At 44.4% G+C, this 27,445-nt stretch overlaps 1 protein-coding gene across 1 annotated transcript in view; it reads left to right on the top strand.

Annotated features, from left to right (window-relative positions):
• man2c1 (mannosidase, alpha, class 2C, member 1) overlaps positions 1 to 27,445 on the top strand; it is an 89,321-nt gene that overhangs the window by 46,852 nt on the left and 15,024 nt on the right. The window contains exons 12-19 of the mRNA XM_064990234.1: positions 132 to 277; positions 3,229 to 3,352; positions 3,552 to 3,673; positions 21,186 to 21,271; positions 23,461 to 23,652; positions 23,865 to 23,953; positions 24,275 to 24,369; positions 27,038 to 27,142. Coding sequence (XP_064846306.1) covers positions 132 to 277; positions 3,229 to 3,352; positions 3,552 to 3,673; positions 21,186 to 21,271; positions 23,461 to 23,652; positions 23,865 to 23,953; positions 24,275 to 24,369; positions 27,038 to 27,142 — 959 coding nt within the window. The remainder of the gene's footprint in view (positions 1 to 131; positions 278 to 3,228; positions 3,353 to 3,551; positions 3,674 to 21,185; positions 21,272 to 23,460; positions 23,653 to 23,864; positions 23,954 to 24,274; positions 24,370 to 27,037; positions 27,143 to 27,445) is intronic.

Here is a 27,445-nt window from a genome sequence, read left to right as displayed (position 1 = left end):
AGGAGCACTAGGTCTGGTTAACAGACCCTTACAGGAACACTAGGTCTGGTACAGGAGCACTAGGTCTGGTTAACAGACCCTTACAGGAACACTCGGTCCGGGTACTGAAGCCCCTCCTCATTCCTCCTCAGCTGGTCAACACGGTGAAGAACAACAAGGACAAAGGACGAGCCAATCACAGCGCAGCACTGTTTGGTTTTGGAGACGGAGGAGGAGGGCCCACCCAGCTGATGTTGGACAGGTTGGACAGGGTCCAGGACACAGACGGACTGCCTCGGTCAGAACCACTCACATCCTAACACACACAGGATATTAATCACACACATGGTCGCCACACCCACCGTGACTCAACAGCCACCATTAAAATAGAACCAGCTGCCCCCTGGTCTAGACAGTCACGAAGAGTGTTGTATTTATTTTCCCGCTCAGAGGGATGTCTCTCTGATGTGGGTTCAAATTAAATCTCATTTTATTAGTCACGTACCGAATACAACAGGCTGACTTAACAGCCCTTAACCAACAATGCAGTTAAAAAAACATTTTTTTAAACCAAAAATATATAGAAATAATAAGTGATTAACGAGCAGCAGTAAAATAACAATTGGGGCGGCAGTGTAGCCTAGTGGTTAGAGCGTTGGACTAGTAACCGGAAGGTTGAGAGTTCAAACCCCCGAGCTGACAAGGTACAAAATCTGTCGTTCTGCCCCTGAACAGGCAGTTAACCCACTGTTCCCAGGCCGTCATTGAAAATAAGAATTTGTTCTTAACTGACTTGCCTGGTTAAATAAAGGTAAAAATAAATAAATAAATAAATAGCGAGACTATATACAGGGGGTACCGGTTAGTAATGAGGCTATATACAGGGGGTACAGGTTAGTAATGAGACTATATACAGGGGGTACAGGTTAGTAATGAGACTATATACAGGGGGTACAGGTTAGTAATGAGACTATATACAGGGGGTACCGGTTAGTAATGAGACTATATACAGGGGGTACCGGTACAATGTCAATGTGGAGGCTATATACAGGGGGTACTGGTACAGAGTCAATGTGGAGGCTATATACAGGGGGTACTGGTACAGAGTCAATGTGGAGGCTATATACAGGGGGTACCGGTACAGAGTCAATGTGGAGGCTATATACAGGGGGTACCGGTACAGAGTGAATGTATGGGGTACAGGTTAGTAATGAGACTATATACAGGGGGTACCAGTACAGAGTCAATGTGGAGGCTATATACAGGGGGTACCGGTACAGAGTCAATGTGGAGGCTATATACAGGGGGTACCGGTACAGAGTCAATGTGGAGGCTATATACAGGGGGTACCAGTACAGAGTCAATGTGGAGGCTATATACAGGGGGTACTGGTACAGAGTCAATGTGGAGACTATATACAGGGGGTACCGGTACAGAGTCAATGTGGAGACTATATACAGGGGGTACTGGTACAGAGTCAATGTGGAGGCTATATACAGGGGGTACCGGTACAGAGTCAATGTGGAGGCTATATACAGGGGGTACCGGTACAGAGTCAATGTGGAGGCTATATACAGGGGATACCGGTACAGAGTCAATGTGGAGGCTATATACAGGGGGTACCAGTACAGAGTCAATGTGGAGGCTATATACAGGGGGTACCAGTACAGAGTCAATGTGGAGGCTATATACAGGGGGTACCAGTACAGAGTCAATGTGGAGGCTATATACAGGGGGTACCAGTACAGAGTCAGTGTGGAGGCTATATACAGGGGGTACCAGTACAGAGTCAATGTGGAGGCTATATACAGGGGGTACCAGTACAGAGTCAATGTGGAGGCTATATACAGGGGGCACCGGTACAGAGTCAATGTGCGGATGCAACGGTTAGTTGAGGAAGTATGTACATGTAGGTAGAGTTATTAAAGTGACTATGCATAGATGATAACAACAGAGAGTAGCAGCTGTGTAAAAGAGGGGGGGGGGGTAATGTCGCCCCTACACTCTAACCACTATGCTCTACCTGCCACCCCTACACTCTAACCACTAGGCTCTACCTGCCACCCCTACACTCTAGGCTACCTGTCGCCCCTACACTCTAACCACTAGGCTACCTGTGGTACCTACGATACCACTTGCTGTGCGGTAGCAGAGAGAACAGACTATGACTAGGGTTGGGGCTTTTGACAATTCTTCGGGCCTTCCTCTGACACCGCCTGGTGTAGAGGTCCTGGATGGCAGGAAGCTAGGCTCCAGTGATGTACTGGGCCGTACACACTACCCTCAGTATTGGCTTGCGGTCGGAGGCCGAGCAGTTGCCATACAAGGCAGTGATGCAACCCGTCAGGATGCTCTCGGTGGTGCAGCTGTAGAACTTTTTAAGGGTCTGGGGACCCATGCCAAATCTTTTCAGTCTCCTGAGGGGGAATAGGTTGTTGATCCATCCTCAGTTTTCTCTTATCACAGCCATTAAACTCTTAACTGTTTCATTGTCACCATTGGCTTCATGGTGAAATCCCTGAGAGGTTTCCTTCCTCTCCGGCAACTGAGTTAGGAAGGACGCCTGTGTCATTGTAGACACTGGGTGTATTGATACACCATCCAAAGTGTAATTAATAACTTCACCATGCTCAAAGGGATATTTACATTTTTACACCAATGTGGTACCCTTCTTTGCGAGGCATTGGAAAACCTCCCTGGTCTCTGTGGTTGAATCGGTGCATTAAATTCAATGCTCGACTGAGGTACCTTACAGATAATTGTATGTGTGGGATAGAGAGACGAGGTAGTCATTCAAAAATCATGTTAAACACTATTATTGAACACAGAGTGAGTCCATGCAGCTTATTATGTGACTTGTTAAGCACATTTTTACTCCTGAACTGATTTAGACTTGACATAACAAAGGGGTTGAATACTGATTGACTCAAGACATTTCAGCTTTTCATTTTTTGTATTATTTTCTAAACTGTTCTACAAATAAAATTCCACTTTGACATTATGGGGTATTGGGTGTGGATCGGTGACACAAAATGTCAATTGAATCCATTTTAAATGCAGGCTGTAAACACAACAACATGTGGAAGAAGTCAAGGGCTGTGAATACTCTCTGAAGGCTCTGGCTGTAGTTGCGTCATTTGAACACATGTATGTAATTGTAACTTGTTTCTTTATTACACTGTAACCATGGATACACGTGTTTCTATACATAATTGACTGTAACGTGTGTCTTATTGTTTCTAACCTTAGGGTCCAGATGTCCAGTCCTGACCGGCTCTTCTCTGAGCTCGAGGCGGAATCCTCTCTTCTGTGCACCTGGACTGGAGAACTGTTTCTCGAACTACACAACGGCACCTACACCACACAGGCACAGGTGGGGCCTAATTTGGGTTTCTCAAAGCCCCTCAGAGCTGTTTGTGCCGAATTACCAACTCTATGATAATGTTCATGTCAGACATCTGGGACCAGGTTAGGATCTCACACTCTACATTGACTTTATTAGTTATAACTGTTGTTTACTGCGTTTTAATGACAGAGTTTATCACTTTTCCAACCCACGCGTGTCTCCCCAGATTAAGCTAGGGAATCGTCGGTGTGAGACCTTGCTCCATGACGTTGAGGTGGCTAGCAGCTTGGCTCTGTGTCTGGACAAGACTTTCCAGTACCCCTCCGAACCACTACAAATCCTCTGGAGGTGAAGGCCACAGCACACAAAGATATAGACATTTAGCCTCTGGGGTGCTTTTGAGACAACACATGTTCTCTAAATGGGCAGACATATTATAGAAACAAATTAGATAAACAATTAGCAACTGAACTTCCATAGCGTTGAATTAGGTGAATTTAGCTAACGGAGCTCTTTATTGTTCTGCACGGACATCAAACATTGACATGTCTCCTAGGCCCTCAACACTACTAAAACCTTGACATGTCTCCTAGGCCCTCAACACTACTAAAACCTTGACATGTCTCCTAGGCCCTCAACACTATTAAAACCTTGACATGTCTCCTAGGCCCTCAACACTATTAAAACCTTGACATGTCTCCTAGGCCCTCAACACTACTAAAACCTTGACATGTCTCCTAGGCCCTCAACACTACTAAAACCTTGACATGTCTCCTAGGCCCTCAACACTACTAAAACCTTGACATGTCTCCTAGGCCCTCAACACTACTAAAACCTTGACATGTCTCCTAGGCCCTCAACACCACTAAAACCTTGACATGTCTCCTAGGCCCTCAACACTACTAAAACCTTGACATGTCTCCTAGGCCCTCAACACTACTAAAACCTTGACATGTCTCCTAGGCCCTCAACACTACTAAAACCTTGACATGTCTCCTAGGCCCTCAACACTACTAAAACCTTGACATGTCTCCTAGGCCCTCAACACTACTAAAACCTTGACATGTCTCCTAGGCCCTCAACACTACTAAAACCTTGACATGTCTCCTAGGCCCTCAACACTACTAAAACCTTGACATGTCTCCTAGGCCCTCAACACTACTAAAACCTTGACATGTCTCCTAGGCCCTCAACACTACTAAAACCTTGACATGTCTCCTAGGCCCTCAACACTACTAAAACCTTGACATGTCTCCTAGGCCCTCAACACTACTAAAACCTTGACATGTCTCCTAGGCCCTCAACACTACTAAAACCTTGACATGTCTCCTAGGCCCTCAACACTACTAAAACCTTGACATGTCTCCTAGGCCCTCAACACTACTAAAACCTTGACATGTCTCCTAGGCCCTCAACACTACTAAAATGTTGACATGTCTCCTAGGCCCTCAACACTACTAAAACCTTGACATGTCTCCTAGGCCCTCAACACTACTAAAACCTTGACATGTCTCCTAGGCCCTCAACACTACTAAAATGTTGACATGTCTCCTAGGCCCTCAACACTACTAAAACCTTGACATGTCTCCTAGGCCCTCAACACTACTAAAACCTTGACATGTCTCCTAGGCCCTCAACACTACTAAAACCTTGACATGTCTCCTAGGCCCTCAACACTACTAAAACCTTGACATGTCTCCTAGGCCCTCAACACTACTAAAACCTTGACATGTCTCCTAGGCCCTCAACACTACTAAAACCTTGACATGTCTCCTAGGCCCTCAACACTACTAAAACCTTGACATGTCTCCTAGGCCCTCAACACTACTAAAACCTTGACATGTCTCCTAGGCCCTCAACACTACTAAAACCTTGACATGTCTCCTAGGCCCTCAACACTACTAAAACCTTGACATGTCTCCTAGGCTCTCAACTCAACACTACTAAAACCTTGACATGTCTCCTAGGCCCTCAACACTACTAAAACCTTGACATGTCTCCTAGGCCCTCAACACTACTAAAACCTTGACATGTCTCCTAGGCCCTCAACACTACTAAAACATTGACATGTCCCCTAGGCCCTCAACACTACTTAAACCTTGACATGTCTCCTAGGCCCTCAACACTACTAAAACCTTGACATGTCTCCTAGGCCCTCAACACTACTAAAACCTTGACATGTCTCCTAGGCCCTCAACACTACTAAAACCTTGACATGTCTCCTAGGCTCTCAACTCAACACTACTAAAACCTTGACATGTCTCCTAGGCCCTCAACACTACTAAAACCTTGACATGTCTCCTAGGCCCTCAACACTATTAAAACCTTGACATGTCTCCTAGGCCCTCAACACTATTAAAACCTTGACATGTCTCCTAGGCCCTCAACACTACTAAAACCTTGACATGTCTCCTAGGCCCTCAACACTACTAAAACCTTGACATGTCTCCTAGGCCCTCAACACTACTAAAACCTTGACATGTCTCCTAGGCCCTCAACACTACTAAAACCTTGACATGTCTCCTAGGCCCACAACACCACTAAAACCTTGACATGTCTCCTAGGCCCTCAACACTACTAAAACCTTGACATGTCTCCTAGGCCCTCAACACTACTAAAACCTTGACATGTCTCCTAGGCCCTCAACACTACTAAAACCTTGACATGTCTCCTAGGCCCTCAACACTACTAAAACCTTGACATGTCTCCTAGGCCCTCAACACTACTAAAACCTTGACATGTCTCCTAGGCCCTCAACACTACTAAAACCTTGACATGTCTCCTAGGCCCTCAACACTACTAAAACCTTGACATGTCTCCTAGGCCCTCAACACTACTAAAATGTTGACATGTCTCCTAGGCCCTCAACACTACTAAAACCTTGACATGTCTCCTAGGCCCTCAACACTACTAAAACCTTGACATGTCTCCTAGGCCCTCAACACTACTAAAACCTTGACATGTCTCCTAGGCCCTCAACACTACTAAAACCTTGACATGTCTCCTAGGCCCTCAACACTACTAAAACCTTGACATGTCTCCTAGGCCCTCAACACTACTAAAACCTTGACATGTCTCCTAGGCCCTCAACACTACTAAAACCTTGACATGTCTCCTAGGCCCTCAACACTACTAAAACCTTGACATGTCTCCTAGGCCCTCAACACTACTAAAACCTTGACATGTCTCCTAGGCCCTCAACACTACTAAAACCTTGACATGTCTCCTAGGCCCTCAACACTACTAAAACCTTGACATGTCTCCTAGGCCCTCAACACTACTAAAACCTTGACATGTCTCCTAGGCCCTCAACACTACTAAAACCTTGACATGTCTCCTAGGCTCTCAACTCAACACTACTAAAACCTTGACATGTCTCCTAGGCCCTCAACACTACTAAAACCTTGACATGTCTCCTAGGCCCTCAACACTACTAAAACCTTGACATGTCTCCTAGGCCCTCAACACTACTAAAACATTGACATGTCCCCTAGGCCCTCAACACTACTTAAACCTTGACATGTCTCCTAGGCCCTCAACACTACTAAAACCTTGACATGTCTCCTAGGCCCTCAACACTACTAAAACCTTGACATGTCTCCTAGGCCCTCAACACTACTAAAACCTTGACATGTCTCCTAGGCCCTCAACACTACTAAAACCTTGACATGTCTCCTAGGCCCTCAACACTACTAAAACATTGACATGTCCCCTAGGCCCTCAACACTACTTAAACCTTGACATGTCTCCTAGGCCCTCAACACTACTAAAACCTTGACATGTCTCCTAGGCCCTCAACACTACTAAAACCTTGACATGTCTCCTAGGCCCTCAACACTACTAAAATGTTGACATGTCTCCTAGGCCCTCAACACTACTAAAACCTTGACATGTCTCCTAGGCCCTCAACACTACTAAAACCTTGACATGTCTCCTAGGCCCTCAACACTACTAAAACATTGACATGTCTCCTAGGCCCTCAACACTACTAAAACCTTGACATGTCTCCTAGGCCCTCAACACTACTAAAACGTTGACATGTCTCCTAGGCCCTCAACACTACTAAAACCTTGACATGTCTCCTGGGCCCTCAACACTACTAAAACCTTGACATGTCTCCTAGGCCCTCAACACTACTAAAACCTTGACATGTCTCCTAGGCCCTCAACACTACTAAAACGTTGACATGTCTCCTAGGCCCTCAACACTACTAAAACCTTGACATGTCTCCTAGGCCCTCAACACTACTAAAACCTTGACATGTCTCCTAGGCCCTCAACACTACTAAAACCTTGACATGTCTCCTAGGCCCTCAACACTACTAAAACCTTGACATGTCTCCTAGGCCCTCAACACTACTAAAACCTTGACATGTCTCCTAGGCCCTCAACACTACTAAAACCTTGACATGTCTCCTAGGCCCTCAACACTACTAAAACCTTGACATGTCTCCTAGGCCCTCAACACTACTAAAACCTTGACATGTCTCCTAGGCCCTCAACACTACTAAAACCTTGACATGTCTCCTAGGCCCTCAACACTACTAAAACCTTGACATGTCTCCTAGGCCCTCAACACTACTAAAACCTTGACATGTCTCCTAGGCCCTCAACACTACTAAAACATTGACATGTCCCCTAGGCCCTCAACACTACTAAAACCTTGACATGTCTCCTAGGCCCTCAACACTACTAAAACATTGACATGTCCCCTAGGCCCTCAACACTACTAAAACATTGACATGTCCCCTAGGCCCTCAACACTACTAAAACATTGACATGTCCCCTAGGCCCTCAACACTACTAAATCCTTGACATGTCTCCTAGGCCCTCAACACTACTAAAACATTGACATGTCCCCTAGGCCCTCAACACTACTAAAACATTGACATGTCTCCTAGGCCCTCAACACTACTAAAACCTTGACATGTCTCCTAGGCCCTCAACACTACTAAAACATTGACATGTCTCCTAGGCCCTCAACACTACTAAAACATTGACATGTCTCCTAGGCCCTCAACACTACTAAAACATTGACATGTCTCCTAGGCCCTCAACACTACTAAAACATTGACATGTCTCCTAGGCCCTCAACACTACTAAAACATTGACATGTCTCCTAGGCCCTCAACACTATTAAAACATTGACATGTCTCCTAGGCCCTCAACACTACTAAAACCTTGACATGTCTCCTAGGCCCTCAACACTACTAAAACATTGACATGTCTCCTAGGCCCTCAACACTACTAAAACATTGACATGTCTCCTAGGCCCTCAACACTACTAAAACATTGACATGTCTCCTAGGCCCTCAACACTACTAAAACATTGACATGTCCCCTAGGCCCTCAACACTACTAAAACATTGACATGTCCCCTAGGCCCTCAACACTACTAAATCCTTGACATGTCTCCTAGGCCCTCAACACTACTAAAACATTGACATGTCCCCTAGGCCCTCAACACTACTAAAACATTGACATGTCTCCTAGGCCCTCAACACTACTAAAACCTTGACATGTCTCCTAGGCCCTCAACACTACTAAAACATTGACATGTCTCCTAGGCCCTCAACACTACTAAAACATTGACATGTCTCCTAGGCCCTCAACACTACTAAAACATTGACATGTCTCCTAGGCCCTCAACACTACTAAAACCTTGACATGTCTCCTAGGCCCTCAACACTACTAAAACATTGACATGTCCCCTAGGCCCTCAACACTACTAAAACATTGACATGTCTCCTAGGCCCTCAACACTACTAAAACATTGACATGTCTCCTAGGCCCTCAACACTACTAAAACCTTGACATGTCTCCTAGGCCCTCAACACTACTAAAACATTGACATGTCTCCTAGGCCCTCAACACTACTAAAACATTGACATGTCTCCTAGGCCCTCAACACTACTAAAACATTGACATGTCTCCTAGGCCCTCAACACTACTAAAACATTGACATGTCTCCTAGGCCCTCAACACTACTAAAACATTGACATGTCTCCTAGGCCCTCAACACTACTAAAACATTGACATGTCTCCTAGGCCCTCAACACTACTAAAACATTGACATGTCTCCTAGGCCCTCAACACTACTAAAACATTGACATGTCTCCTAGGCCCTCAACACTACTAAAACATTGACATGTCTCCTAGGCCCTCAACACTACTAAAACCTTGACATGTCTCCTAGGCCCTCAACACTACTAAGACATTGACATGTCTCCTAGGCCCTCAACACTACTAAAACATTGACATGTCTCCTAGGCCCTCAACACTATTAAAACATTGACATGTCTCCTAGGCCCTCAACACTATTAAAACATTGACATGTCTCCTAGGCCCTCAACACTACTAAAACCTTGACATGTCTCCTAGGCCCTCAACACTACTAAAACCTTGACATGTCCCCTAGGCCCTCAACACTACTAAAACATTGACATGTCCCCTAGGCCCTCAACACTACTAAAACATGAACATGTCTCCTAGGCCCTCAACACTACTAAAACATTGACATGTCTCCTAGGCCCTCAACACTACTAAAACGTTGACATGTCTCCTAGGCCCTCAACACTACTAAAACGTTGACATGTCTCCTAGGCCCTCAACACTACTAAAACCTTGACATGTCCCCTAGGCCCTCAACACTACTAAAACATTGACATGTCCCCTAGGCCCTCAACACTACTAAAACATTGACATGTCTCCTAGGCCCTCAACACTACTAAAACCTTGACATGTCTCCTAGGCCCTCAACACTACTAAAACATTGACATGTCTCCTAGGCCCTCAACACTACTAAAACATTGACATGTCTCCTAGGCCCTCAACACTACTAAAACATTGACATGTCTCCTAGGCCCTCAACACTACTAAAACATTGACATGTCTCCTAGGCCCTCAACACTACTAAAACATTGACATGTCTCCTAGGCCCTCAACACTACTAAAACCTTGACATGTCTCCTAGGCCCTCAACACTACTAAAACATTGACATGTCTCCTAGGCCCTCAACACTACTAAAACATTGACATGTCTCCTAGGCTCTCAACACTACTAAAACATTGACATGTCTCCTAGGCCCTCAACACTACTAAAACATTGACATGTCTCCTAGGCCCTCAACACTACTAAAACATTGACATGTCTCCTAGGCCCTCAACACTATTAAAACATTGACATGTCTCCTAGGCCCTCAACACTATTAAAACATTGACATGTCTCCTAGGCCCTCAACACTATTAAAACATTGACATGTCTCCTAGGCCCTCAACACTACTAAAACATTGACATGTCTCCTAGGCCCTCAACACTATTAAAACATTGACATGTCTCCTAGGCCCTCAACACTACTAAAACCTTGACATGTCTCCTAGGCCCTCAACACTACTAAAACCTTGACATGTCCCCTAGGCCCTCAACACTACTAAAACATTGACATGTCCCCTAGGCCCTCAACACTACTAAAACATTGACATGTCTCCTAGGCCCTCAACACTACTAAAACATTGACATGTCTCCTAGGCCCTCAACACTACTAAAACGTTGACATGTCTCCTAGGCCCTCAACACTACTAAAACGTTGACATGTCTCCTAGGCCCTCAACACTACTAAAACATTGACATGTCTCCTAGGCCCTCAACACTACTAAAACCTTGACATGTCTCCTAGGCCCTCAACACTACTAAAACATTGGCATGTCTCCTAGGCCCTCAACACTACTAAAACATTGACATGTCTCCTAGGCCCTCAACACTACTAAAACATTGACATGTCTCCTAGGCCCTCAACACTACTAAAACATTGACATGTCTCCTAGGCCCTCAACACTACTAAAACATTGACATGTCTCCTAGGCCCTCAACACTACTAAAACATTGACATGTCTCCTAGGCCCTCAACACTACTAAAACATTGACATGTCTCCTAGGCCCTCAACACTACTAAAACATTGACATGTCTCCTAGGCCCTCAACACTACTAAAACGTTGACATGTCTCCTAGGCCCTCAACACTACTAAAACGTTGACATGTCTCCTAGGCCCTCAACACTACTAAAACCTTGACATGTCTCCTAGGCCCTCAACACTACTAAAACCTTGACATGTCTCCTAGGCCCTCAACACTACTAAAATGTTGACATGTCTCCTAGGCCCTCAACACTACTAAAACCTTGACATGTCTCCTAGGCCCTCAACACTACTAAAACATTGACATGTCTCCTAGGCCCTCAACACTACTAAAACATTGACATGTCTCCTAGGCCCTCAACACTACTAAAACCTTGACATGTCTCCTAGGCCCTCAACACTACTAAAACGTTGACATGTCTCCTAGGCCCTCAACACTACTAAAACCTTGACATGTCTCCTGGGCCCTCAACACTACTAAAACCTTGACATGTCTCCTAGGCCCTCAACACTACTAAAACCTTGACATGTCTCCTAGGCCCTCAACACTACTAAAACGTTGACATGTCTCCTAGGCCCTCAACACTACTAAAACCTTGACATGTCTCCTAGGCCCTCAACACTACTAAAACCTTGACATGTCTCCTAGGCCCTCAACACTACTAAAACCTAGACATGTCTCCTAGGCCCTCAACACTACTAAAACCTTGACATGTCTCCTAGGCCCTCAACACTACTAAAACCTTGACATGTCTCCTAGGCCCTCAACACTACTAAAACCTTGACATGTCTCCTAGGCCCTCAACACTACTAAAACCTTGACATGTCTCCTAGGCCCTCAACACTACTAAAACCTTGACATGTCTCCTAGGCCCTCAACACTACTAAAACCTTGACATGTCTCCTAGGCCCTCAACACTACTAAAACCTTGACATGTCTCCTAGGCCCTCAACACTACTAAAACATTGACATGTCACTACTAAAACCTAGGCCCTCAACACTACTAAAACATTGACATGTCTCCTAGGCCCTCAACACTACTAAAACATTGACATGTCTCCTAGGCCCTCAACACTACTAAAACATTGACATGTCTCCTAGGCCCTCAACACTACTAAAACATTGACATGTCTCCTAGGCCCTCAACACTACTAAAACATTGACATGTCTCCTAGGCCCTCAACACTACTAAAACATTGACATGTCTCCTAGGCCCTCACACACTACTAAAACATTGACATGTCTCCTAGGCCCTCAACACTACTAAAACATTGACATGTCTCCTAGGCCCTCAACACTACTAAAACATTGACATGTCTCCTAGGCCCTCAACACTACTAAAACATTGACATGTCTCCTAGGCCCTCAACACTACTAAAACATTGACATGTCTCCTAGGCCCTCAACACTACTAAAACCTTGACATGTCTCCTAGGCCCTCAACACTACTAAAACATTGACATGTCTCCTAGGCCCTCAACACTACTAAAACATTGACATGTCTCCTAGGCCCTCAACACTATTAAAACATTGACATGTCTCCTAGGCCCTCAACACTATTAAAACATTGACATGTCTCCTAGGCCCTCAACACTACTAAAACCTTGACATGTCTCCTAGGCCCTCAACACTACTAAAACCTTGACATGTCCCCTAGGCCCTCAACACTACTAAAACATTGACATGTCCCCTAGGCCCTCAACACTACTAAAACATGAACATGTCTCCTAGGCCCTCAACACTACTAAAACATTGACATGTCTCCTAGGCCCTCAACACTACTAAAACGTTGACATGTCTCCTAGGCCCTCAACACTACTAAAACGTTGACATGTCTCCTAGGCCCTCAACACTACTAAAACCTTGACATGTCCCCTAGGCCCTCAACACTACTAAAACATTGACATGTCCCCTAGGCCCTCAACACTACTAAAACATTGACATGTCTCCTAGGCCCTCAACACTACTAAAACCTTGACATGTCTCCTAGGCCCTCAACACTACTAAAACATTGACATGTCTCCTAGGCCCTCAACACTACTAAAACATTGACATGTCTCCTAGGCCCTCAACACTACTAAAACATTGACATGTCTCCTAGGCCCTCAACACTACTAAAACATTGACATGTCTCCTAGGCCCTCAACACTACTAAAACATTGACATGTCTCCTAGGCCCTCAACACTACTAAAACCTTGACATGTCTCCTAGGCCCTCAACACTACTAAAACATTGACATGTCTCCTAGGCCCTCAACACTACTAAAACATTGACATGTCTCCTAGGCCCTCAACACTACTAAAACATTGACATGTCTCCTAGGCCCTCAACACTACTAAAACATTGACATGTCTCCTAGGCCCTCAACACTACTAAAACATTGACATGTCTCCTAGGCCCTCAACACTATTAAAACATTGACATGTCTCCTAGGCCCTCAACACTATTAAAACATTGACATGTCTCCTAGGCCCTCAACACTATTAAAACATTGACATGTCTCCTAGGCCCTCAACACTACTAAAACATTGACATGTCTCCTAGGCCCTCAACACTATTAAAACATTGACATGTCTCCTAGGCCCTCAACACTACTAAAACCTTGACATGTCTCCTAGGCCCTCAACACTACTAAAACCTTGACATGTCCCCTAGGCCCTCAACACTACTAAAACATTGACATGTCCCCTAGGCCCTCAACACTACTAAAACATTGACATGTCTCCTAGGCCCTCAACACTACTAAAACATTGACATGTCTCCTAGGCCCTCAACACTACTAAAACGTTGACATGTCTCCTAGGCCCTCAACACTACTAAAACGTTGACATGTCTCCTAGGCCCTCAACACTACTAAAACATTGACATGTCTCCTAGGCCCTCAACACTACTAAAACCTTGACATGTCTCCTAGGCCCTCAACACTACTAAAACATTGGCATGTCTCCTAGGCCCTCAACACTACTAAAACATTGACATGTCTCCTAGGCCCTCAACACTACTAAAACATTGACATGTCTCCTAGGCCCTCAACACTACTAAAACATTGACATGTCTCCTAGGCCCTCAACACTACTAAAACATTGACATGTCTCCTAGGCCCTCAACACTACTAAAACATTGACATGTCTCCTAGGCCCTCAACACTACTAAAACATTGACATGTCTCCTAGGCCCTCAACACTACTAAAACATTGACATGTCTCCTAGGCCCTCAACACTACTAAAACATTGACATGTCTCCTAGGCCCTCAACACTACTAAAACATTGACATGTCTCCTAGGCCCTCAACACTACTAAAACCTTGACATGTCTCCTAGGCCCTCAACACTACTAAAACATTGACATGTCTCCTAGGCCCTCAACACTACTAAAACCTTGACATGTCTCCTAGGCCCTCAACACTACTAAAACATTGACATGTCTCCTAGGCCCTCAACACTACTAAAACATTGACATGTCTCCTAGGCCCTCAACACTACTAAAACCTTGACATGTCTCCTAGGCCCTCAACACTACTAAAACATTGACATGTCTCCTAGGCCCTCAACACTACTAAAACCTTGACATGTCTCCTAGGCCCTCAACACTACTAAAACCTTGACATGTCCCCTGGGCCCTCAACACTACTAAAACCTTGACATGTCTCCTAGGCCCTCAACACTACTAAAACCTTGACATGTCTCCTAGGCCCTCAACACTACTAAAACATTGACATGTCTCCTAGGCCCTCAACACTACTAAAACCTTGACATGTCTCCTAGGCCCTCAACACTACTAAAACATTGACATGTCCCCTAGGCCCTCAACACTACTAAAACATTGACATGTCCCCTAGGCCCTCAACACTACTAAAACCTTGACATGTCCCCTAGGCCCTCAACACTACTAAAACCTTGACATGTCTCCTAGGCCCTCAACACTACTAAAACATTGACATGTCTCCTAGGCCCTCAACACTACTAAAACATTGACATGTCCCCTAGGCCCTCAACACTACTAAAACATTGACATGTCCCCTAGGCCCTCAACACTACTAAAACATTGACATGTCTCCTGGGCCCTCAACACTACTAAAACATTGACATGTCCCCTAGGCCCTCAACACTACTAAAACATTGACATGTCCCCTAGGCCCTCAACACTACTAAAACCTTGACATGTCCCCTAGGCCCTCAACACTACTAAAACATTGACATGTCCCCTAGGCCCTCAACACTACTAAAACCTTGACATGTCTCCTAGGCCCTCAACACTACTAAAACATTGACATGTCTCCTAGGCCCTCAACACTACTAAAACATTGACATGTCCCCTAGGCCCTCAACACTACTAAAACATTGACATGTCCCCTAGGCCCTCAACACTACTAAAACATTGACATGTCTCCTGGGCCCTCAACACTACTAAAACATTGACATGTCCCCTAGGCCCTCAACACTACTAAAACATTGACATGTCCCCTAGGCCCTCAACACTACTAAAACCTTGACATGTCTCCTAGGCCCTCAACACTACTAAAACCTTGACATGTCCCCTAGGCCCTCAACACTACTAAAACCTTGACATGTCTCCTAGGCCCTCAACACTACTAAAACCTTGACATGTCTCCTAGGCCCTCAACACTACTAAAACCTTGACATGTCTCCTAGGCCCTCAACACTACTAAAACCTTGACATGTCTCCTAGGCCCTCAACACTACTAAAACCTTGACATGTCCCCTAGGCCCTCAACACTACTAAAACCTTGACATGTCCCCTAGGCCCTCAACACTACTAAAACCTTGACATGTCCCCTAGGCCCTCAACACTACTAAAACCTTGACATGTCTCCTAGGCCCTCAACACTACTAAAACCTTGACATGTCTCCTAGGCCCTCAACACTACTAAAACCTTGACATGTCTCCTAGGCCCTCAACACTACTAAAACCTTGACATGTCTCCTAGGCCCTCAACACTACTAAAACCTTGACATGTCTCCTAGGCCCTCAACACTACTAAAACCTTGACATGTCCCCTAGGCCCTCAACACTACTAAAACCTTGACATGTCTCCTAGGCCCTCAACACTACTAAAACCTTGACATGTCTCCTAGGCCCTCAACACTACTAAAACCTTGACATGTCTCCTAGGCCCTCAACACTACTAAAACCTTGACATGTCTCCTAGGCCCTCAACACTACTAAAACATTGACATGTCCCCTAGGCCCTCAACACTACTAAAACCTTGACATGTCCCCTAGGCCCTCAACACTACTAAAACATTGACATGTCTCCTAGGCCCTCAACACTACTAAAACCTTGACATGTCTCCTAGGCCCTCAACACTACTAAAACATTGACATGTCTCCTAGGCCCTCAACACTACTAAAACATTGACATGTCCCCTAGGCCCTCAACACTACTAAAACCTTGACATGTCCCCTAGGCCCTCAACACTACTAAAACATTGACATGTCCCCTAGGCCCTCAACACTACTAAAACCTTGACATGTCTCCTAGGCCCTCAACACTACTAAAACATTGACATGTCCCCTAGGCCCTCAACACTACTAAAACCTTGACATGTCTCCTAGGCCCTCAACACTACTAAAACCTTGACATGTCTCCTAGGCCCTCAACACTACTAAAACATTGACATGTCCCCTAGGCCCTCAACACTACTAAAACCTTGACATGTCTCCTAGGCCCTCAACACTACTAAAACCTTGACATGTCCCCTAGGCCCTCAACACTACTAAAACCTTGACATGTCTCCTAGGCCCTCAACACTACTAAAACATTGACATGTCCCCTAGGCCCTCAACACTACTAAAACCTTGACATGTCCCCTAGGCCCTCAACACTACTAAAACCTTGACATGTCTCCTAGGCCCTCAACACTACTAAAACCTTGACATATCTCCTAGGCCCTCAACACTACTAAAACCTTGACATGTCTCCTAGGCCCTCAACACTACTAAAACATTGACATGTCCCCTAGGCCCTCAACACTACTAAAACCTTGACATGTCTCCTAGGCCCTCAACACTACTAAAACCTTGACATGTCTCCTAGGCCCTCAACACTACTAAAACATTGACATGTCCCCTAGGCCCTCAACACTACTAAAACCTTGACATGTCCCCTAGGCCCTCAACACTACTAAAACATTGACATGTCTCCTAGGCCCTCAACACTACTAAAACCTTGACATGTCTCCTAGGCCCTCAACACTACTAAAACATTGACATGTCTCCTAGGCCCTCAACACTACTAAAACATTGACATGTCCCCTAGGCCCTCAACACTACTAAAACCTTCACATGTCTCCTAGGCCCTCAACACTACTAAAACATTGACATGTCCCCTAGGCCCTCAACACTACTAAAACATTGACATGTCTCCTAGGCCCTCAACACTACTAAAACCTTGACATGTCCCCTAGGCCCTCAACACTACTAAAACCTTGACATGTCTCCTAGGCCCTCAACACTACTAAAACCTTGACATGTCCCCTAGGCCCTCAACACTACTAAAACCTTGACATGTCTCCTAGGCCCTCAACACTACTAAAACCTTGACATGTCTCCTAGGCCCTCAACACTACTAAAACCTTGACATGTCTCCTAGGCCCTCAACACTACTAAAACCTTGACATGTCTCCTAGGCCCTCAACACTACTAAAACCTTGACATGTCCCCTAGGCCCTCAACACTACTAAAACCTTGACATGTCTCCTAGGCCCTCAACACTACTAAAACCTTGACATGTCTCCTAGGCCCTCAACACTACTAAAACCTTGACATGTCTCCTAGGCCCTCAACACTACTAAAACCTTGACATGTCTCCTAGGCCCTCAACACTACTAAAACATTGACATGTCCCCTAGGCCCTCAACACTACTAAAACCTTGACATGTCCCCTAGGCCCTCAACACTACTAAAACATTGACATGTCTCCTAGGCCCTCAACACTACTAAAACCTTGACATGTCTCCTAGGCCCTCAACACTACTAAAACATTGACATGTCTCCTAGGCCCTCAACACTACTAAAACATTGACATGTCCCCTAGGCCCTCAACACTACTAAAACCTTGACATGTCTCCTAGGCCCTCAACACTACTAAAACATTGACATGTCCCCTAGGCCCTCAACACTACTAAAACCTTGACATGTCTCCTAGGCCCTCAACACTACTAAAACATTGACATGTCCCCTAGGCCCTCAACACTACTAAAACCTTGACATGTCTCCTAGGCCATCAACACTACTAAAACCTTGACATGTCTCCTAGGCCCTCAACACTACTAAAACATTGACATGTCCCCTAGGCCCTCAACACTACTAAAACCTTGACATGTCTCCTAGGCCCTCAACACTACTAAAACCTTGACATGTCCCCTAGGCCCTCAACACTACTAAAACCTTGACATGTCTCCTAGGCCATCAACACTACTAAAACATTGACATGTCCCCTAGGCCCTCAACACTACTAAAACCTTGACATGTCTCCTAGGCCCTCAACACTACTAAAACCTTGACATGTCTCCTAGGCCCTCAACACTACTAAAACCTTGACATATCTCCTAGGCCCTCAACACTACTAAAACCTTGACATGTCTCCTAGGCCCTCAACACTACTAAAACATTGACATGTCCCCTAGGCCCTCAACACTACTAAAACCTTGACATGTCTCCTAGGCCCTCAACACTACTAAAACCTTGACATGTCTCCTAGGCCCTCAACACTACTAAAACATTGACATGTCCCCTAGGCCCTCAACACTACTAAAACCTTGACATGTCCCCTAGGCCCTCAACACTACTAAAACATTGACATGTCTCCTAGGCCCTCAACACTACTAAAACCTTGACATGTCTCCTAGGCCCTCAACACTACTAAAACATTGACATGTCTCCTAGGCCCTCAACACTACTAAAACATTGACATGTCCCCTAGGCCCTCAACACTACTAAAACCTTGACATGTCTCCTAGGCCCTCAACACTACTAAAACATTGACATGTCCCCTAGGCCCTCAACACTACTAAAACATTGACATGTCTCCTAGGCCCTCAACACTACTAAAACCTTGAAATGTCCCCTAGGCCCTCAACACTACTAAAACCTTGACATGTCTCCTAGGCCCTCAACACTACTAAAACCTTGACATGTCTCCTAGGCCCTCAACACTACTAAAACCTTGACATGTCTCCTAGGCCCTCAACACTACTAAAACCTTGACATGTCTCCTAGGCCCTCAACACTACTAAAACCTTGACATGTCCCCTAGGCCCTCAACACTACTAAAACCTTGACATGTCCCCTAGGCCCTCAACACTACTAAAACCTTGACATGTCCCCTAGGCCCTCAACACTACTAAAACATTGACATGTCTCCTGGGCCCTCAACACTACTAAAACATTGACATGTCTCCTGGGCCCTCAACACTACTAAAACCTTGACATGTCTCCTAGGCCCTCAACACTACTAAAACATTGACATGTCTCCTAGGCCCTCAACACTACTAAAACCTTGACATGTCTCCTAGGCCCTCAACACTACTAAAACCTTGACATGTCTCCTAGGCCCTCAACACTACTAAAACATTGACATGTCTCCTAGGCCCTCAACACTACTAAAACCTTGACATGTCTCCTAGGCCCTCAACACTACTAAAACATTGACATGTCTCCTAGGCCCTCAACACTACTAAAACATTGACATGTCTCCTAGGCCCTCAACACTACTAAAACCTTGACATGTCTCCTAGGCCCTCAACACTACTAAAACATTGACATGTCTCCTAGGCCCTCAACACTACTAAAACCTTGACATGTCTCCTAGGCCCTCAACACTACTAAAACCTTGACATGTCTCCTAGGCCCTCAACACTACTAAAACCTTGACATGTCCCCTAGGCCCTCAACACTACTAAAACCTTGACATGTCTCCTAGGCCCTCAACACTACTAAAACCTTGACATGTCCCCTAGGCCCTCAACACTACTAAAACCTTGACATGTCTCCTAGGCCCTCAACACTACTAAAACATTGACATGTCTCCTAGGCCCTCAACACTACTAAAACCTTGACATGTCCCCTAGGCCCTCAACACTACTAAAACCTTGACATGTCCCCTAGGCCCTCAACACTACTAAAACCTTGACATGTCTCCTAGGCCCTCAACACTACTAAAACCTTGACATGTCTCCTAGGCCCTCAACACTACTAAAACCTTGACATGTCTCCTAGGCCCTCAACACTACTAAAACCTTGACATGTCTCCTAGGCCCTCAACACTACTAAAACGTTGACATGTCTCCTAGGCCCTCAACACTACTAAAACCTTGACATGTCTCCTAGGCCCTCAACACTACTAAAACCTTGACATGTCCCCTAGGCCCTCAACACTACTAAAACCTTGACATGTCTCCTAGGCCCTCAACACTACTAAAACCTTGACATGTCTCCTAGGCCCTCAACACTACTAAAACCTTGACATGTCTCCTAGGCCCTCAACACTACTAAAACCTTGACATGTCTCCTAGGCCCTCAACACTACTAAAACCTTGACATGTCTCCTAGGCCCTCAACACTACTAAAACCTTGACATGTCTCCTAGGCCCTCAACACTACTAAAACCTTGACATGTCTCCTAGGCCCTCAACACTACTAAAACCTTGACATGTCTCCTAGGCCCTCAACACTACTAAAACCTTGACATGTCTCCTAGGCCCTCAACACTACTAAAACCTTGACATGTCTCCTAGGCCCTCAACACTACTAAAACCTTGACATGTCTCCTAGGCCCTCAACACTACTAAAACCTTGACATGTCTCCTAGGCCCTCAACACTACTAAAACCTTGACATGTCTCCTAGGCCCTCAACACTACTAAAACCTTGACATGTCTCCTAGGCCCTCAACACTCTACTTTTCCACAATTGTTTTTCAGGCAGCTCCTCCTGAACCAGTTCCATGATGTGATTCCTGGCACCTGTATAGAGATGGTGGTAGAGGACGCAATGCGATATTATCAAGGTATATATCAGCTGTATATTATCAAGGTATATATCAGCACTGCAATATTATCAAGGTATATATCAGCACTACGATATTATCAAGGTATATATCAGCACTACAATATTATCAAGGTATATATCAGCACTACGATATTATCAAGGTATATATCAGCACTACGATATTATCAAGGTATATATCAGCTGTATATTATCAAGATATAAATCAGCACTGCAATATTATCAAGGTATATATCAGCTGTAAATTATCAAGGTATATATCAGCACTACGATATTATCAAGGTATATATCAGCACTACGATATTATCAAGGTATATATCAGCACTACGATATTATCAAGGTATATATCAGCACTGCAATATTATCAAGGTATATATCAGCTGTATATTATCAAGATATATAACAGCTGTAAATTATCAAGGTATATATCAGCACTACGATATTATCAAGGTATATATCAGCACTACGATATTATCAAGGTATATATCAGCACTACGATATTATCAAGGTATATATCAGCTGTATATTATCAAGATATAAATCAGCACTGCAATATTATCAAGGTATATATCAGCTGTAAATTATCAAGGTATATATCAGCACTACGATATTATCAAGGTATATATCAGCACTACGATATTATCAAGGTATATATCAGCACTACGATATTATCAAGGTATATATCAGCACTGCAATATTATCAAGGTATATATCAGCACTACGATATTATCAAGGTATATATCAGCACTACGATATTATCAAGGTATATATCAGCACTACGATATTATCAAGGTATATATCAGCTGTATATTATCAAGGTATATATCAGCACTACGATATTATCAAGGTATATATCAGCACTACGATATTATCAAGGTATATATCAGCACTGCAATATTATCAAGGTATATATCAGCTGTATATTATCAAGATATATATCAGCACTACGATATTATCAAGGTATATATCAGCACTACGATATTATCAAGGTATATATCAGCACTGCAATATTATCAAGGTATATATCAGCTGTATATTATCAAGATATATATCAGCACTACGATATTATCAAGGTATATATCAGCACTACGATATTATCAAGGTATATATCAGCACTGCAATATTATCAAGGTTTATATCAGCTGTATATTATCAAGATATATATCAGCACTACGATATTATCAAGGTATATATCAGCACTGCAATGTTATCAAGGTATATATCAGCTGTATATTATCAAGATATATATCAGCAATGCGATATTATCAAGGTATATATCAGCTGTATGTTATCAAGGTATATATCAGCACTGCAATATTATCAAGGTATATATCAGCACTACGATATTATCAAGGTATATATCAGCACTACGATATTATCAAGATATATAACAGCTGTATATTATCAAGGTATATATCAGCACTGCAATATTATCAAGGTATATATCAGCTGTATATTATCAAGGTATATATCAGCACTACGATATTATCAAGGTATATATCAGCACTACGATATTATCAAGGTATATATCAGCACTACGATATTATCAAGGTATATATCAGCACTACGATATTATCAAGGTATATATCAGCACTACGATATTATCAAGGTATATATCAGCACTACGATATTATCAAGGTATATATCAGCTGTATATTATCAAGATATAAATCAGCACTACGATATTATCAAGGTATATATCAGCACTACGATATTATCAAGGTATATATCAGCACTACGATATTATCAAGGTATATATCAGCACTACGATATTATCAAGGTATATATCAGCACTATGATATTATCAAGATATATAACAGCTGTATATTATCAAGGTATATATCAGCACTACGATATTATCAAGATATATATCAGCACTACGATATTATCAAGATATATAACAGCTGTATATTATTGTGGGGCAAAAAAGTATTTAGTCAGCCACCAATGGTGCAAGTTCTCCCACTTAAAAAGATGAGAGGCCTGTAATTTTCATCATAGGTACACTTCAACTATGACAGACAAAATTAGAAAAAAAATCCAGAAAATCACATTGTAGGGTTTTTTATGAATTTATTTGCGAATTATGGTGGAAAATAAGTATTTGGTCACCTACAAACTGGCAAGATTTCTGTCTCTCACAGACCTGTAACTTCTTCTTCTTTGTGTATGCGTGCCACTGTCTCTCAGACATCCGTACCGTGGGAACCAGACTGCTGAGTGTTTCCTGTCGGGCCCTGGGGTCTGAAGGGACTATGACCCAGACAGGAGACTCTGACAGTACTGCTACTTCCGTTGCTGTCCTCAACACCCTGCCCTGGGAACGCACCGAGGTCCTCCCACTGACAGGGGGCGCTCCTGATCATCAACAACCATGCCTAGGTACCGTAGCTGACTACACAGTGTGAATACTCACAGATCATTGATGCAGTTACTCAACCACAATACAAAATGGTGTTGTTCTTTCACAATTGAACGTGTAAGTTAATTAGAGGTTATGCATAATGAAACAGTTGGAGCTGTTTCATGTATCTGCATGTCATCTCTCCGTCTGCCGTTGTGAACATAAATGTTATTCCTGTGTTATTCTGTAGTTCTGGTGACAGTCCCCAGTGTTGGTGTAGTTTCTGTCCGTGATGCCACTGCTACCAAACCTGTCCCTCTGGTCTCCGTCAAGGTTCAGGTAAATATACACTACATAGCTGGGACATTTCACGGTATATATCAGCTTTATATTGCAAGTTCAAACCCCCGAGCTGACAAGGTAGAAATCTGTCGTTCTGACCCTGAACAGGCAGTTAACCCACTGTTCCCAGGCCGTCATTGAAAATAAGAATTTGTTCTTAATTAACTGACTTGCCTAGTTAAATAAAGGTCAAATAAAAAAATAAAATAAAAATTTCATTTGATTCATGGGAATAGTTCTTTATTTCATTATTTGGTGCTTTCAGTTGACTGTGACTCTTCCGTTGATAATCTTAGTTTGAATGTTGTTCTATCATAGGCTGATGGTACTGTCCTCATGGAGAATGGGATATTACGTGCTGTTGTTAATATGGATGGATGCCTGGCTTCCTTGTACCTGGTCGAGACTAACAGGTAAAATCCCATCCTCAGAAGGCGCATTCACACTGCACCTCAGCCCTGTGGTTAAGAGCCTCCTCAGCCCTGTTTTTAAGAGCCTCCTCAGCCCTGTGGCTAAGAGCCTCCTCAGCCCTGTTTTTAAGAGCCTCCTCAGCCCTGTTTTTAAGAGCCTCCTCAGCCCTGTTTTTAAGAGCCTCCTCAGCCCTGTGGCTAAGAGCCTCCTCAGCCCTGTGGCTTAGAGTCTCCTCCACCCTGTAGCTAAGAGCCTCCTCAGCCCTGTAGCTAAGAGCCTCCTCTGCCCTGTAGCTAAGAGCCTCCTCAGCCCTGTGGCTAAGAGCCTCCTCAGCCCTGTTTTTAAGAGCCTCCTCAGCCCTGTAGCTAAGAGCCTCCTCAGCCCTGTGGCTAAGAGCCTCCTCAGCCCTGTGGCTAAGAGCCTCCTCAGCCCTGTTTTTAAGAGCCTCCTCAGCCCTGTAGCTAAGAGTCTCCTCCACCCTGTAGCTAAGAGCCTCCTCAGCCCTGTAGCTAAGAGTCTCCTCCACCCTGTAGCTAAGAGCCTCCTCAGCCCTGTAGCTAAGAGCCTCCTCAGCCCTGTTTTTAAGAGCCTCCTCAGCCCTGTTTTTAAGAGCCTCCTCAGCCCTGTGGCTAAGAGCCTCCTCAGCCCTGTGGCTAAGAGCCTCCTCAGCCCTGTGGCTAAGAGCCTCCTCAGCCCTGTAATAAGAGCCTACTCAGCCTTGGGCTAAGGGGGATTTTAGCTCGGGGCTAACCGAGTGTTCACACTTGCACATTCTAAAGTGGGCTAGGATCAATCTTATCCCAGCGCTATCTGGCCCTGCTCCCGAGTAGGAACACAGAAACACTGTGCTAAAATAGCCCGTGTGAAACGGGATCAAGAACAACACAGAATTTTCCCTGTCCAATCACAAAAGCGTCACTTTCACTTAATTTGCATATGCCTGTGATGCGTTCTGCACGCTATTTTAATAAAGACATTTAGACTATTTCATCCTTCCATCTGAAGACAAAATCATCCCAGAAAAAAACAGTTGCTATGCAGGCAGGCTAACATCTTCTCACTTAGTCAACTGAAACTCTACAGCGGGAAGGGCAAGAAAGCTGAGTCGAGAAACCTGCCTATTTTCATCAATTACGTAATGTCACGATTCCAAAGCTATACGATGTTACAGGAAACAAGTTCATTATCTCACATCTCGAAAAAGATTTGCAATGTTGTACTTCATGCTAATGTTGTTTTTTTGAGCTAGCGCCCAATTGACTTGAGCTTGCGCCCAGCAGGATATTGACAACGCATGGGCAACGTACACAATGGGCGTCAATACGATTTCAATGGAGTATCGCATCTCCTCAAAAGTAAAGCATCTCTGTACAAGATCGCATTTTAGACATCTCGACACCAAGGTTTATACAAACCATCACTGTTGGAAACAAAATGTTACGCTAGAACCAAGAGGACATATTGTGTTCAATGCTTATAACCAGTCCCCCAGTGTCTGGTCTGGAGCGTGAAGTCACTAACTCTGCTGGTCGCCTACTGCATAGCAACCTAGCGGTGCCAAAAGCCCTGGTCTGTCCTGGAAATCCTATGTAAATGACGATCTGCAGAATGGCCAAACCCCCCAAAATGTGAAGGCTGCTTTGCGCTCTAAAATGTGTTTATTATGGTAAAGTTTGATCCACACGTGAATTCTTTTAAAGTTCGCTACAAATGTAGATATTTATTTAAAAGTGATCCATTCTGACTACTAAATTTGACCTCACACGGACAGGACCATGTGCTGACACAGAACAATCACAGGCTACAAGGAGGCTCTCTGTCAGGATGGAAATGACTACATCAACCATGATCCTTTGCTAGTTACGGCCACTTTCACCATGATCCTTTGCTAGTTACGGCCACTTTCACTATGATCGTTAGCAATTTTTCAAATACTTTCGGCTTACTTACAAGCCCTTAACCAACAATGCAGTTCAAGAAATAGAGTTAAGAAAAATATTTACTAAATAAACTAAAGTTTAAAAAAAAGTTTAAAAAAAAAGTTACACAATAAAATAACGCGGCTATATACAGGGGTTACCGGTACCAAGTCAATGTGCAGGTTAGAGGTAATTTGTACATGTAGGTAGGGGTGAAGTGGGGGGGGTCAATGTAAATAGTCTGGTGGCCATTTTATTAATTGTTCAGCAGTCTTATGGCTTGGGGGTAGAAGCTGTTAAGGAGCCTCTTGGTCCTAGACTTGGTGCTCTGGTACCGCTTGCCGTGCGGTGGCAGTCTATGACTTGGGTGACTGGAGTCTTTGACAATTTTTAGATTTTTTTGGCCCTTCCTCTGACACCGCCTAGTATATAGGTCCTGGATGGCAGGTAGCTTGGCACCAGTGAGGTACTGGGCCGAACGCACTTCCCTCTGTAGCACCTTACAGTCGGATGCCGAGCAGTGTTCATACCAGGCGGTGATGCAACCGGTCAGGACGCTCTCGATGGTGCAGCTGTAGAACTTTTTGAGGACTTGGGGACCCCATACCAAATCTTCATGTTTTCACCATCTACTTGTTTTAATGCCTATGGTTATAACATTGGTGGCGTGACAGAGATACAATGTTGGTCACACACACACACACACACACACAGCGAGAATGAAACCGTTCTCTCTCTGTCTGTGTTCCAGAGAGGCGATATCTCACGGTTGCAGTGGGAACCAGTTTGTGCTGTTTGATGATGTTCCTCTGTACTGGGACGCCTGGGACGTGATGGACTACCACCTACAGACACGGTGAGAGAAACAGCCTGTTTCCTGTTCTCATCGGGCTGGCCGGTACAACGGGGTCGTGTTCATTAGGACTCACCCCTCGTAGCCTGGTTCCTCTCCACCCGGCACAGCCAGAAGAGGACTGCCCACCCCTCGTAGCCTGGTTCCTCTCCACCCGGCACAGCCAGAAGAGGACTGCCCACCCCACATAGCCTGGTTCCTCTCTAGGTCTTTTCCTAGGTTTTGGCCTTTCTAGGGAGTTTTTCCTAGCCACCGTGCTTCTACATCTGCATTGCTTGCTGTTTGGGGTTTTAGGCTGGGTTTCTG

Source organism: Oncorhynchus masou, chromosome 15 (genome assembly GCF_036934945.1).
Source record: "Oncorhynchus masou masou isolate Uvic2021 chromosome 15, UVic_Omas_1.1, whole genome shotgun sequence".
Lineage (NCBI taxonomy): Eukaryota > Metazoa > Chordata > Actinopteri > Salmoniformes > Salmonidae > Oncorhynchus > Oncorhynchus masou.
This window is presented reverse-complemented; position numbering and strand designations above follow the sequence as displayed.